This window comes from Felis catus, chromosome A1 (genome assembly GCF_018350175.1).
Source record: "Felis catus isolate Fca126 chromosome A1, F.catus_Fca126_mat1.0, whole genome shotgun sequence".
NCBI lineage: Eukaryota > Metazoa > Chordata > Mammalia > Carnivora > Felidae > Felis > Felis catus.
The window spans coordinates 132433173-132447236 of NC_058368.1; the positions used below are offsets into that span (position 1 = coordinate 132433173).

A 14064-nucleotide genomic window follows, 5' to 3' on the forward strand; every position below is an offset into this window, starting at 1 on the left:
CATTAGTCAATAGCAGTAAAGAAAAGAATCTAGTTATCTTGATTCCTAATCTACTTAAATACAGTTTCCATACTCCAAACCTTCCCATGAGATATTGAAGTATAACTGTCACTTCTTGAACAAGATTCATCCTTCAGGGCTTTAATTTTTTTCAGAGCGTTTTGCCTAACAATGTCTGACATTAAATGAGAACCTCATATGCCTTAATTTTTCTTTAAGGAATATATAATTAACACATTTGAATTCATTTTCTATTAGTGGTGATATATTTGTATGAACCCTTCATTCTTTTTTCCCATTTTTCTGGGCTCAGAAACAGAGTTGTCTGGGTTTAGGGAACAACTATTTTGCCCTTGAGAAATTTCCTGCTCTTCAGTTTTGTAACCTCCACTCTTACAATTATTAGCACTGTCCAGTAAACGCCCAAGTTAAGTAAGCCAGTAGCAATGAGAGAAAAAGTAATATGTAACTACTTGGCCAGAAGTAGACTAACATTTGATTTAAGGACTTGTAGTAAAAAGCACATTTGGTGCATAGTAGAAAGAGCAGGAGCTTCAAAGTTAAACCAAAGCGACAATCTTGTTTCCACCCCTAGCCACAGTATCTGGCACATGGGCACCCAATAAATGTGAGTTTCTTTCTCCTTTCTTAAACGCTCCCTCACTCCCCACCTCAGGTGCCAGTGAAGGAACTTAAATAGTAAATAAATGAATTGGCCCAAGCTCAACTAAAATCAACAACAACTAACATATCAACCTCTCTTAGTTACCTACACAATAAAAATGAATGGTTAACCTACTTTCTGACACCTGCTGGAGAGGTTAATCTGGATATTATAAACAAATATGGATAAGCAATGACTTTTTCAAATATAGTTTCCAAAATTCACACTAACATTAAAATATTACATAATTGTCATAAATCATAATGTATTAACTCTTTACATTATATAGGAGAAGTGTTACTGTGTTGTGTAAAGCACAAAGGCTTTGAGTCCTGGCTTGACTCCAAGTTACTTAACCTCTCTGGATCTATTTCCTCATCAATAAAGCCATGATAATGGTATCTACTTTACAAAGACTTGTGAAGAGATTAAATTAGATTACACATGATATAAACTGTCCACACACTTCCCTTTAATGGCTAAATAAATATTAGCCCCCTCTCCTCCCTATCTGACTCATCACTTTTCAAAGGCCTTCCTTCAAATATAGTTTCATGTTCCTCTTTCCCACCAATGTGTGGAATACTTAAATATAATGACAGAAATCAATCAATTCTATTGTATTGTCTTTTAGAGCAAATAATAAAGAATTTAGGTCATGATAACTGGGCTTACAAATATTTTAAATTTGAAAACTTCCGTTTTACTTTGATTTCACATATGTTCTTTTCCCTAACACAAATGTACCAGCCAATAAAGTTAAGGGATCACTTACCTGCTTCCACAGATCAAAGCTATACCAGCTAAGTAGAAATCAGATCAGACAACTTGCTCTACAGTGACTCCTTTAGTAGTCTCCCTAGTTGAAGGGTACTTACTTGTCTTTTTCCTCTATCATCTTTGCTTCCTACTCAAGGGATCTGGGAATAGCCAAGGTAATAATTTCCTCTCATGAACTATTATTATGGAGCTAAAGAACATGTACAACATCCTACGCAACTTCTTTCATCCATTTTAACTCTGGTTGTTTATTTTAAGGCTGATTTGGTCTTCACAGAGGAACCAACAATACTATGCTCCCTTCGCATATTTAACTTTTATATGTGAAAATTAACTTCTCATCTGCCATTTATTCTCTCAACAAACATTTAGTGTTATCTACTCAATGCCAAGGATACTGCTAAGCTGTAAGTACAAAGGTTCCCAGATCATTTATAAACTTTGTGAGATTAGTTTCCAAAAGTATAATTAAACACACTCAAAACTTACCTATCAAGAAAAGCAAATGCGCCAAAAGCAAAAACACAAAACATCATTCTACAAAAATCAAGCCCTAAATCACATATAGTCCCAAACTGTTTTTTTTCCAGATGGAAAGTTAAATATATATTATCTGTATTATAACTTTTCTCCTGAAAAATAGAAACACTTTTTCTTCTGAGGCTATTACAAAATGTTAATAATCAAGTGTCTTTTTGGTAGAGCCAAGAGAGCTATCCACCTTTTCCACCTTTTCTTCTTACCCCAAGAAGGTGCTATTAACTTTCTTAATATGTTAGCTGTCTTTATTTTCTCATAAAAGTCATATACAGGGTAGGATTTGGCATAGAGGTCCATCTTAAACCACTAGTAGCTACTAGTGGTTGCTAAGGAAATGAAGAGGAAGTGGTAAGAGTAGACAAGAGTAGAAATTAATCTTAAACATAGTGGCCCAGACACGAAGAGTATTAAAATATTTCAAGTCTTGAGGTTAGAGGTTTTTCCCCTTGAGTATCACCAAAATATTAATACCACAAAGAGAGATTTCATTTGCTGCCATTTGTGGCAGATGAATGAATTTGATTTGTTTGAAATCAAGTTATTTCCCTCTATATGCTATTCTACAAAAATACAAAACACCAATGATCATTTTTAAGCATGAAATTAATATAAACCAGAAATGTAGTTACCACTTTGGTGAGACACAGGAAAACAATTATTTCCAAAATTAATTTTCTCAATTTCCTTCAACTACACCAGTTTTATGTTACATTTCTTTCCGTCATGAATTTAGAAAACTGTCATTCGTACATTTTGGTCTAATCAACATAAGCTACAAACAGAAAGAAAGAAACAAAAGAAAAAAAAAGGGAAAAAAAACGAAAATCAGCACAAGAAATTTGAATATAAAAGAAAATATTGAAAATCACACTCCACTGTCCTTTTAAAAGTTCCTAGCAATGGTTCAGTTTCCCCTTTCCTTGTCCATTCTGCACCCCCATCCCACTTCACCCAGACAGAGGGTAACAGTCTGAGCTGCCCTGGTTGAGTTGATCCTAAAGTTAACATTCAGCAGCCCATTTCCAGACAGCAGCGCTAAATCTATTTGGATAAAACGCGTGTGACCCAGACAGTTGGCATTTGGCCCAAACGCGTTGCACCGGCAGCTCAAATAAAAACAAGAGTAAGAAACTCACTCTCTTGTTCCTTCTCAGTGCGCTTTTTCACTCTCTTTGCCTCTAGTACAACAAGGAAAGAAATTACCAAAGACAGGAATTGTAGTACACATTATCAAAAGGCACCTTTCCAAAAACCCCTCCAGCACTCCAACTGCATCCCCCAAATCCCTGAACTTTGATCCCATATACCATATAGACAGACATACCCAGATATTCAAGGCTCCGGAGGATTATGAGTCTAGCACGACGTCCCAAGTGGCCAAAAGTAAATCAAAAACACACGCTTCCATCTCTTTGATTAGCCTATTAAAAGCTTAACATATCCTAGAGCATCGGGGCTATAGCTAGCACATTAATTCTGCTCTCTGAGCCCAGGCATAAAATATGCACTTGTCTGACTGCTTAAGACACTGACATGAAACTATAAAATGCAGAAGGTTTTTCTTAGAAATCAGTTTAAAATACACATCATTATTACTTTCCCAATCACTATTTGGTGATTAGTTAAAAGACCACGATCATCATAGTCAAGTCATATTTCACAAAACATGTCTATCCATACAATAAACGTGTATTTTTGGCATCATAAAATACTTGCAAGACCCAGAATTCTCCAACTCCCGACTAGTCTGGAGTTAAAAAGATTTCTATCTGTAAAATGAGTTCAGTCAAGCTCACTCATTGCCATTAAAAACAGACACACACGCACACACACATACACACACACACACACACACACACACACACACACACACACAGAAAAAGTTTTCTACGCGCTATTCGGAAGACAAGCAAAGCACAAGTTTTAATTAAAAAAAAAAAAAAACGGTTTCATTGAATATTGTTAAGTCTTCCTTACCGTTTTCATCTTCAAATTCTGATAAAAAGTAAGTTTCAAACAATAGAGATTGCACTGGACGACTCACGTACTCTCTCTGCTTTCTTTTTTTTTTTTTTTTTTCTGCCCCCCTTTGCAAAGCCACAGCAGTCAGTTACTTATTCTGCAGCCAGAATAAAACCCTATAGTCTGGCTAACCCGGGCTTTAGAGAACGGACTTTCCGATTTGGCAATAAAAGAGATGCCATCAACACATCCAGGCTATCATCCTGAGATGCTGCCTTTGCAAACCCCCTTTCTCTCTCGACCCCCCCCCTCCAAAAAAAGGAAAGGAAAAAAAGAAAGGAAGGAAGGGGGAAAAAAGGCTTATTGGGGGTGGAAGTGGTGCCCTCTCTTCCTGGACAGCTTAGTGCCTTTGCTATGCAAATAACATGTGAAGAGCATCAAAAGGTATCAAGAGAAAAGAAGACAAGAGGAGCAGGAAGGGCAGCAAAGTTTTGTTGAAGTAGCCCTAGATCTCACTACCGGCCCCCAGCCAACTTGAATTGCAGCAGGAGAAAATTTTGGCAGCTTTTCCTCGGAGGCAGAGCACACTGACGTCAGTCTGCAGATGTGCCGGGCTGCGTCGGGTGCGCATGTGTCCTGGGTCGTCACGTGGAGGGGGAGGGGAGGTAGAGGTACAATCGGGGTAACCAACTACCAGCCATTCAGAAGGGCTTAGACAATGTCAACTTTTCCACCCTGTGAATGAGAGAAATTCTGGCCCTTCTAAACTCAGTCCCCTACCCCACTCCGCCTCTTTTTCTTCCTCCTCCTCTTTTAAGAAATTCTAGCCTGGTTTGTGACTAGTTGTTTCTTGGAAAAAGGAAGGGGGAGGGAGAGGATGAATGACTTTAGATGAATTAGTGTCACTGTTAAGTTCTCTGGTTGCCTTCTCCGTGAATTTTTTTTAACTGCACACAACAAAAATATTAAAAGTTGCACATGAGTGTCTTTGAGGAAACTTACAGCACACTTAGATCAGTGGCAGATTTCAAAACTCAATAGCTACATGTGCATAAAATGCCTGTTTTTTCAATATACCTCAACAAGTAAAACTGCCACCAACAGGGAGAGTGGACTAAAGTAAACTAAGACCAGCACATTTTCCATCTGATTACCGACTTCAGGTTATGTGGGGCTTTAAAAGAAGAAAAAAAAAGTGGGGGAGGAGGGAGCGGGGGAAAAGAGAGAAGCTTGCATTATTTCCAGATGAGGGTGAGACTGGATGGTGTTTTAAAGTGCAACCGGGGAAAGCTACAAGTGGAGTGTATTTTTTTAAGTCGGTACATTGAATGAAATCTCAATGACTGCCCAAATGAAAATAAATCCAAAGTCAGACCCCCAAAAAAAGGGGGAAAAAAAACCAGGAACCCGGCTGCGATCTCAAGATAAACAAACAAAACCTCAAAACTGGTTCTTCAAGCTTCCCAATCCCACCCTCCCGCCCACCCCCACACCACCCTCCACACCAGCTGCCAGTCCATACTTTAAGGGAGAAAACTCCACTACAACGTAGCACTTTCACTTTCATTTGCTGGGAGAAAGCCACTGGCATTAAACTGTGGGGGAAATGCCCAAATATGTTTTCCATGTCCTAAGCAAGCAAACAAAGTCTGGCACACAAATCGGAAACAGGAAAAAATGTGAAAATAGCTCAGGACAAATGCTGCCTTTCAGCGGTGTAATCTGCTGCATCATTTATCTGTCTCTATGGTTGGGGTAGGGAGAGGTTTAAGAGTTTCCGAGGCTGGAGGGGGCGGGGGGGGGGCGGTGGGCGGGGGAGCGGGGTATTGACGCCTTGAAATTCCAGTCGGTAGTTACCGCCAAGTCAATTTCCGATGGCCAGAACCAGAAAGGGGAATTGGACCGGAGGGAAGGGGGTGGGGAGGAGGACCTTTCTGAATACCCGCTCTTAAGTTTCAAGCTTCTGCTAACATTATTGCTCATTTGACATTTTTTTTCTTCCTACACCGGAGGTAGTAGGTGTAATTCTTCTGGTGAATACATGAATAGTTGGCTAAAAGAAGGCATGAATCAGACTGAGAACGTCCAAGAATACAGTTATTTCCATTCTTTTTCTGAGGGTTGAAAGGGGAAAGCATCTGTCCACAGTCAATAGTCCTCATCTTGACCTTAATCAGTAGTATTTGGCTCAATGCCATTGAAAATGTAGAAATACATTCTGTGCTTGGCATTGACAGTTTTAAATAATGAGGATTCATATGGAGATAGATAGATGATAGAAGATTGATAGATAGATGTATTTGCATTAAAATACATGGATGACTAATCTCCTAGCAATAATTGTAAACACAAAAAATAAAAAGAGTGGGCACAGAGCTGTTTTTGCATGAAACTAACTTTTAAATAGTTGTGAACCTAAACGTTAATAAAAACAAAAAACAAAACAAAAAACTGGTATTAGATACAACCAGCACAGGAAACTAAAGTTAAGGTGTGAGTAGTATTATCTCTAGAAGTTATCTGGAAAGTTTTTCCTCTCAACTAAGAGTGGGCACAGAGCTGTTTTTGCCTGAAACTACCTTTTAAATAGTTATGAACCGAAACCTTAAAAATAAAAAAATAGGTATTAGATACAGCCAGCACAGGAAACTAAAGTTAATGTGTGAGTAGTATTATCTCTACAAGTTATCTGGAAAGTTTTTGCTCTCAACTAAGACAAACTGCCCTAAAAGCATCAACCTTGTAAAGGAAAGGAGCATATTCATTGAGAAGTGGACATTGGCTAATTACTTATTCAAACAGTGCCATCCTGCGTCTAAAAAGAGTAATGAAAAATTTCCAACAGATCCCTTTTCTCCTCCAAATGACTAAGAAAAATATGAGTAAGGAAGAAAAATTATTAGCATGAGCAATGAAGTGTCAGTTTAACTTTATATGTGTGTCCAGATGTATGTACATTTTAACTGCATTAAAGAAAATTCAAACATACATATAAGTAGAGCAATATATAATGAACCCCAAATTGTACATAATCCAGTTTTAAAAACTGTCAACACATGACCAATTGTTTCCCATTACTTGCTCCATCCCACTGGATTATCTTGAAGCCAATCCCAGATAACATTTCACTGCATCCATTAAATATTTCTAAATAAAGTTGTACTTCTAAAATATAAGGACAAAAAATAAATAACCACTACTATACCACACTTACTCTTAAAACATTAATAATTCCTTAATTTCAGCAAATATCAGATGACCTCCCTCAACTGCAAATAAACGCTTAAAAATGCTGTATTGAAATCAGGATCCACATATTACATTAAGTTAATCTCTCTTTTGTCTCTTTTTTAAAAACTTTTTACTGAAGTAGAATATTCACACAGAAAAGTACATACATATATAAATTGATGAAAAATGTTAAGTCTAGGGGAACCTGGGTAGCTCAGTCAGTTAAGCATCTGACTCTTGGTGTTGGCTCAGGTCAGGAGCTCACGATTCCAAAAAAGGAATAAACAGAAAATTGAGAGAGGAAGGTAATTTGTATGTATGTATGGATAGATGGATGGATGGATGCACACCATGTATGTATATATGTATTTTAGAGACTGAAAAATAGGAGCAAAGGCAGAAGAGTTTGAGAGCCCAAGAATAGAGACCGAGAAACTTTTAGAGGTAAGAACAGACTTTTAACTTACAATTTTTAATGTCTTAGCATGTAAATTAGATTTAATTTTTTTACTTAGTAACCAAGGAATTTGTTTTTCTAAATGTTTATTAATTATTTTTGAGAGAGAGACAGAGTGTGAGCAAGGGACAGGCAGAGAGAGAGGGAGACACAGAATTTGAAGCAGGCTCCATGCTCCCAGCTGTCAGCACAGAGAGGGATGCGAGCTCAAACCATGAACTGTGAGGTCATGACCTGAGCCAAAGTTTGATTAACTGACTGAAACACCCAGGTGCCCCTCTTTTTTTTTTTTTAAGTTTGTTTATTGATTTATGTATTTTGAGAGAGAGAGAGCATGTGCAGGCATGCACATGCACACAAGTCGGGGAGGGACAGAGAGAGAGAGGGACAGAGAGAGAAAGAATCACAAGCAAGCTCTGCGCTGTGTGGGCAGAGCCCGACTCCAGCCTTGATCTCACAAATAGTGAGATCATCACCTGAGCTGAAATCAAGAGTCAGACGTTTAACCAACTGAGCCAGCCAGGTCTCCAAAACGAAGGCATTTCTTAAAATTAGACTGTTTGCTTGTATTTTCAGAAAAATGAGATGAATTCTGATTTTATGCTTGCTTGGAATTACTAAATTGAATTAAATCTACAAAAATGTCAACATGAATAAATTATATAACTGGAAGTTGAAATGCTTCAATGGGGTATGTTGATCCAAATTGGGATAAGATGTACATAATATTGTGCAATTTATATAAACTTAATAGTACAACAAATATATATGTCAGACTTACAAAAGCATTCATGGGAAGAACATAGAGTATCTTGAACATCATAATTAACCTGGGGGAGAAAGAAAAGAACAAAATTAAGGAGCACAAAGTGGCATCAACTAAATCTATAAAATTTTATTTGAAAAATAAAACAATTGGAATTATCATAAAACGTTAATGTCGGCTAATTCAATGTATTGAGTGTATGTGAATCTCTATTATCTATTATTTTAATCTCTGTATTGTGGGAATAATTCACAATTTTACAAAAAGAAAGAAAGATTACTGTTATTTGTTATTACAATTAATCTGGCAATTTCTGAAACTCAGAGGCAAAACAGCTTTAACTACTTATTATTTACTTATTTACTTTTTTATTAGCATATGGGAGCAATAGCAGAAAGAAAAAAACAGATTGAAAAGAGTGAGTATAATCAATGGTTTATAACCATACTATACAATATCTAATATTCAAAAAAGAGAAGATGAAGCTAAAGTATATTACTGAGATAAAAATAAAAACCCCAATATGCTAATAAGTGCCACTCTTTACCATTGTGCAGAAGGCTAAGAAGTAACAAAATATAAGGTTCCTTTCCTCAATAAATTCATAAATTGGGAAACAATATGAAAGTGTGATAAGGGAAAATGCAATACACTACATAATTTAGTGACATAAATGATAGAGCTTCAAATGATAGAGAACTCAGTAAAGTCCACCTAAGGATTTTTCTGACATCCATGTTGCCATTCTGGTGGTCAGTTTTGTGGTTCTTGAACTCCCAGCAACATTCAATTGAATCAATCACTCCCAACTTCTGGAAATACTGTACTTTTCTAGTTTTTCTATGACTGCATAGTCCTTTCTCCTCCTCTTCCCAGTTACTAAATAGTAAAATGCCCAGGAGTCAGTCCCGATACCCATTCTATTCTTTATCAACTGATTTTTCCTTTGATTAATGTATGCTTTTCCTTGACTTTAAAGACCATCTATACGCCAATGACTCTGAGAGCTAAATGTCTACTTGGCTGTGTCTTATAAGGCAGTATAAACTTCTTGTGATATACAGAATTAGACATGTTCGTCTGTCTTTTCCATGCAGCAAATGGAACCACAATTCACCAAGTCTCTAGCCAGTATGTTTTTTTCAGTCCACTTTTCAATTTTCTTAACATGTATTCTTCATATAATGTGCCAAGCTTTAGTGGAAGAAATAGGGAGAAGTGTGTCTATTTCATCTTAGCTGGAAACTAGAGTTCCTCTCTGCTATAGTCTGAATCTTTGTGTCACCCTCAAAATTCACAAGTTGAAATCCTAATGCCTAATGTGATGATATTAGGAGGTAGAACTTTTGGGAGATGCTTAAGTCAGGAGGGTAGAATCCTCATAAATAGAATTAGTGTTCTTTTTTTTTTTTTTTAATTTTTTTTTTCAACGTTTATTTATTCTTGGGACAGAGAGAGACAGAGCTTGAACGGGGGAGGGTCAGAGAGAGAGGGAGACACAGAATCGGAAGCAGGCTCCAGGCTCCGAGCCATCAGCCCAGAGCCTGATGCGGGGCTCGAACTCCCGGACCGCGAGATCGTGACCTGGCTGAAGTCGGACGCCTAACCGACTGCGCCACCCAAGCGCCCCGAATTAGTGTTCTTATAAAAGAGACCTTACAGAGATCCCTCCCCCTTCCACCATGTAAGGACATAGTGAGAAGGCACTAAGAGTAAGAAAGAAGACCCTCACCTGACCATGCTGCCACCCTGATAGCAGATTTCCAGCCTCTAGAACTGTGCCAAAGGAATTTCTGTTGTTTATAAGTGCCCAATTTGTGGTATTTTGTTACAGAGCCTGAATGGATTCAGATTCTATCTCCTTTATGGTCAAAATATTTATTCTCTATTGTGAAGTGTCTGTTAACTTTTTTTACCAGGATAATTTTTAACTGGGATGAATGTCTTCTATTTATTGATTTTGGGGGTACACTATATATTTCAGATTTAAGTCCTTTATTGGATATAGATAGTATAAATATCTTTCCCCATTCTATGGATTACCTTCTAACCCTTTAAAGGAAGACAGAGTTTGTAGATAGAAATTCCTAATTCTAAGATAGTCTATTTTAACTTTTTTTCTTTGATTTTTAGGACTCTTTGTATGCTCTTAGAGAGATTTTTGACTACTTGCTTCACTTTTTTTCTTTGAAAAAAGCAAACATAGTTTCTTTATAACATGCAATTGTCCTGAAGCAAAAACAGCCCTTTGTCTTACTGCCACTCGACAATAAGAATACATAGCATGGGGGTGCTTGGGTGGGTCAGTCGGTTAAGCATCTGGCTCTTGGTTTCGGCTCGGGTCATGATCTCACAGTTTATGAGCTAGAGCCCCGCACTGGGCTCTCTGCTAACAGTGTGGAGGCTGCTTGGAATTCTGTGTCCATGCCCCGCTCTCACTCTCTCTCTCTCTCTCTGCTTTCTCTCAAAACAAATAAACTTAAAAAAAAAAAATACATATACATGCTCCAGTCAAAATGAACACTTTACACCCTAAAATAAGAGGGAAATCCAACTCTGTCTTCAAAAAACCTTAAGTATCTTTGCATAAATTAACTTTCTACCAAAAGTTCATTCCTTACTTCTGATTCCTAAAGATACATCACAACTTATGTGCATATAGTATATGGTAACAATGTGGAAAAACTGCTATTCTTCCCACCATGAACATGCTAATACAAACTTGGTACCTTGTAGGGATTTTTCCTTTAGACATAGGTTGTATTTATTGTTTGATTAACCAGATGTTCTGAAGTAGAAATCCTTGCAACATCTTTTCCAGAAACAATTTCTTTCTACATGTCTTCCTTTCATTAGCTGATATTAAATAAAGTTATGTGGTTCTTTTATCCCCCATCCTCCGAAGTTAACTTCTCTTCTTGAAGTATATCTGCTACGAGTTTTTTTAGGGAGAGTAGGCAGTAGGAAAGGTTTTTAGTTTTTATGTCAGAAAATTTGTTTTTTCCTCATTCTTGAATAATAGTTTAGCTTATTATGGAATTCTAGGCTGATGACCTTTTTACCCCCCTCAGCCTCACCATCTGTTGTTGCAGACGAAAGATATAATTGCTATTTCTATCTTACTAAACTATCTTTTCTCTTTAGTACCTTTAGTATTCTCTTCCTCCTTGATGTTTTGCAAACGATTTCATGCTGTGGTTTTACCTCTATTTATCTTGCACAGAATTCAGTGAGCATCTTTTTCTGAGCGCTTCTGTTGTTCTGCATACTGAAGATTTTTCAGCTATTATGTACTCAAGTATTACGTATTCAGCATTCTCTCTATTCTTTAAGAAGGTTTATGTTGGTGGAGTTCCTCAGTTTGTCCTCTATATCTCTTATTTGCTCTTCATAATTTTAATCTTTTTATCTTTATGGATGAATTCTTTAAATTATCTTTCAATTTATTAAATCAATCTCTGACTCAATCCAGTTAAGAGTTTATCTCAGTTATAGAATTATATTTAAATTATATTAATGAGGTATGGGACTTTGTAATTAATTCCTTTTCATAGCCAAATGTTCTTTCATTTGTTCCTATTTTTGTGTTATAATTTCTAGCTTTTTTTAGATGAGAAATTTCTCAAACAACCTCAAAATACACATTTTAAAGTCTTCATCAGATTGTTCCATAAAATTAATTTCACTGAGAGTCAATGTTTCATTGTTGGATGTTGCTACTAGCTAGGATACCTTCAGTTTCAAGTAACATAAAAAATCTGTCTCAACTTACTTAAACCAGAAGGAGAATTTATTATCTTATATATCATGTTCCCTAGCAAAGCACCTCTAGGGTCAACTAATTCACTGGCTCAATAACATTATCAGAATTTGTTCTTTCTCTTTTGTGACTCTGCCATACTAAATACGCCAGATTTGTCCATGGCAGCTCTACTTATGGTTACAAAATGGCTAAACAGTTCCAGATGTTCCATGCGGACCCAGTAACATCCACCAGAAGAAGTCATCTCCTCCTGTATATTTTTTTAATCAGTAAAAAAAAAATATATCTATCCCAAAAGTTCCTCAGAAGACATATATATTAAGTCAATATTGCACCAAATGTATTCTTAAATAAATCACTAAGAAGGGGATACAGACAACCATGCTTGGTTTAGCTAAATACATGGCTCTGTAGACAAGAGTGGATTACCCAAACAAAATTTAGTTCCCTTAGAAAGTAGGAAGATTCAAAAAACAAAATCTGTTGCTCTGGCTCTTTGCATTAAATTCCTTCATTTATTTAACATTTTTGTTTGATTGGTCATTTTACTAGGAAAACTGTTATGTTTATGGTTTGTTATTTTTATTCTTTTCCTCACCCTCTACTTTGACCCCCTTTTACCTAGGAGTTTTAAAATTGCTTTAGTCTCTCCCATCCCCAAGTCCATAAGCAGTTATTATGGTGTTTTAGCATCACCATGATAAAATTATTTATTACTATATAATAAAATAATCCAAAAGTTAATGGCTTAAAACAATAACCATTTATTTTTTTGATAGTTTCAGTGTTTCAGAAATTCAGAAACAGCTTAGCTGAAGAGTTCTGGCTCAGGGTCTCTCATGAGGAGGCTGTCAAGATTTTGGCCAGGGTTAGATATCTGAAAGCTGAAAATGGTTTACTTACACAGCTGAGACAGAGTGATGCTTTGTTCGCAGAAGACCTCAGTTTCTGCTCCTATGAGCCTCAACACAAGCTATTTGAGTGTTCTCATATCATGATGTCAAGCTTCTTCAAGAACTTGGCAATCCAAATGAGATCAAGATAGAAGAGGCAATGTCTTTTATGATCTAGCCTTCGAAGCTGCACACTCTTTGCCATATTCTATTGGTCACAGAGACCAACACTGACACAATATGTGGAGGTGGGGCCACCCAAGGACATGAATACCAGCAGAGGAGGATCATTTATCTTGGAGACTGGCTATTACACCTATCCAAGCAACACTGGGTATTTAAATATCCCCACTTACTTCCTGGCCATAAAGCTGTATCTTTGCATCGTTGCCACTTTCACTTTCTCACACTCACAGCTTTATAATCTTCAGTAGTTTTTGTTTTAGATCTCCTTTCACAAGGTTTTGACTGTGAAGAGACTCACTCAAGCCCTTAGCTTTAGTGAGAGACCTTGATTCTAGTCCTCCTCATATGGAGAAGTTTTAATATTCATTTCCAAGAAAGAATCAAAATCTCATATTCACTAAGTTGCTTCTAAACCCAGAGTCATTTCCACTCACAGCTATTTCTCTTCTGATTGCTGATCTTCCAATGTTTATCTAGTTTTTAAGTCTTCCTATTTTTCCTTGTTTTCTTCTAAATTTTATCAATGTCACATGTTAAAATAAAGAGTATACTAATGTGAGAACTCATTCTTACCACTTTGAAGCCTTATTTTTTTAGCTTTTTAAACTGATTTTAAAGTTGCAAAAATAGTACAGAGATTTCCCATATATCTCTCATCTGGCTTCCCTCAGGTTAACATCTTATATAACTGCATTAAAATTACTGAACCCAGGAAACTACTGCTGGTATAATACTATTAACCAAATTGTAGACTTTACTCAAATTTCACCAGTGTTTCTACTATTGCTGTTTTTCTCACCCAGGAGCCTGTGTAATACTTGT

At 36.7% G+C, this 14064-nt stretch overlaps 1 protein-coding gene across 3 annotated transcripts in view; it reads right to left on the reverse strand.

The window, feature by feature from the left end:
* The window catches only part of CENPK (centromere protein K), a 58640-nt gene that overhangs the window by 3405 nt on the left and 41171 nt on the right, over positions 1–14064 (reverse strand). For all 3 annotated transcript variants that reach the window (XM_023257048.2, XM_045061399.1, XR_006600550.1), the window contains exon 11: positions 8416–8464. In XM_023257048.2, the coding sequence (XP_023112816.1) occupies positions 8416–8464 (49 nt within the window). The remainder of the gene's footprint in view (positions 1–8415; positions 8465–14064) is intronic.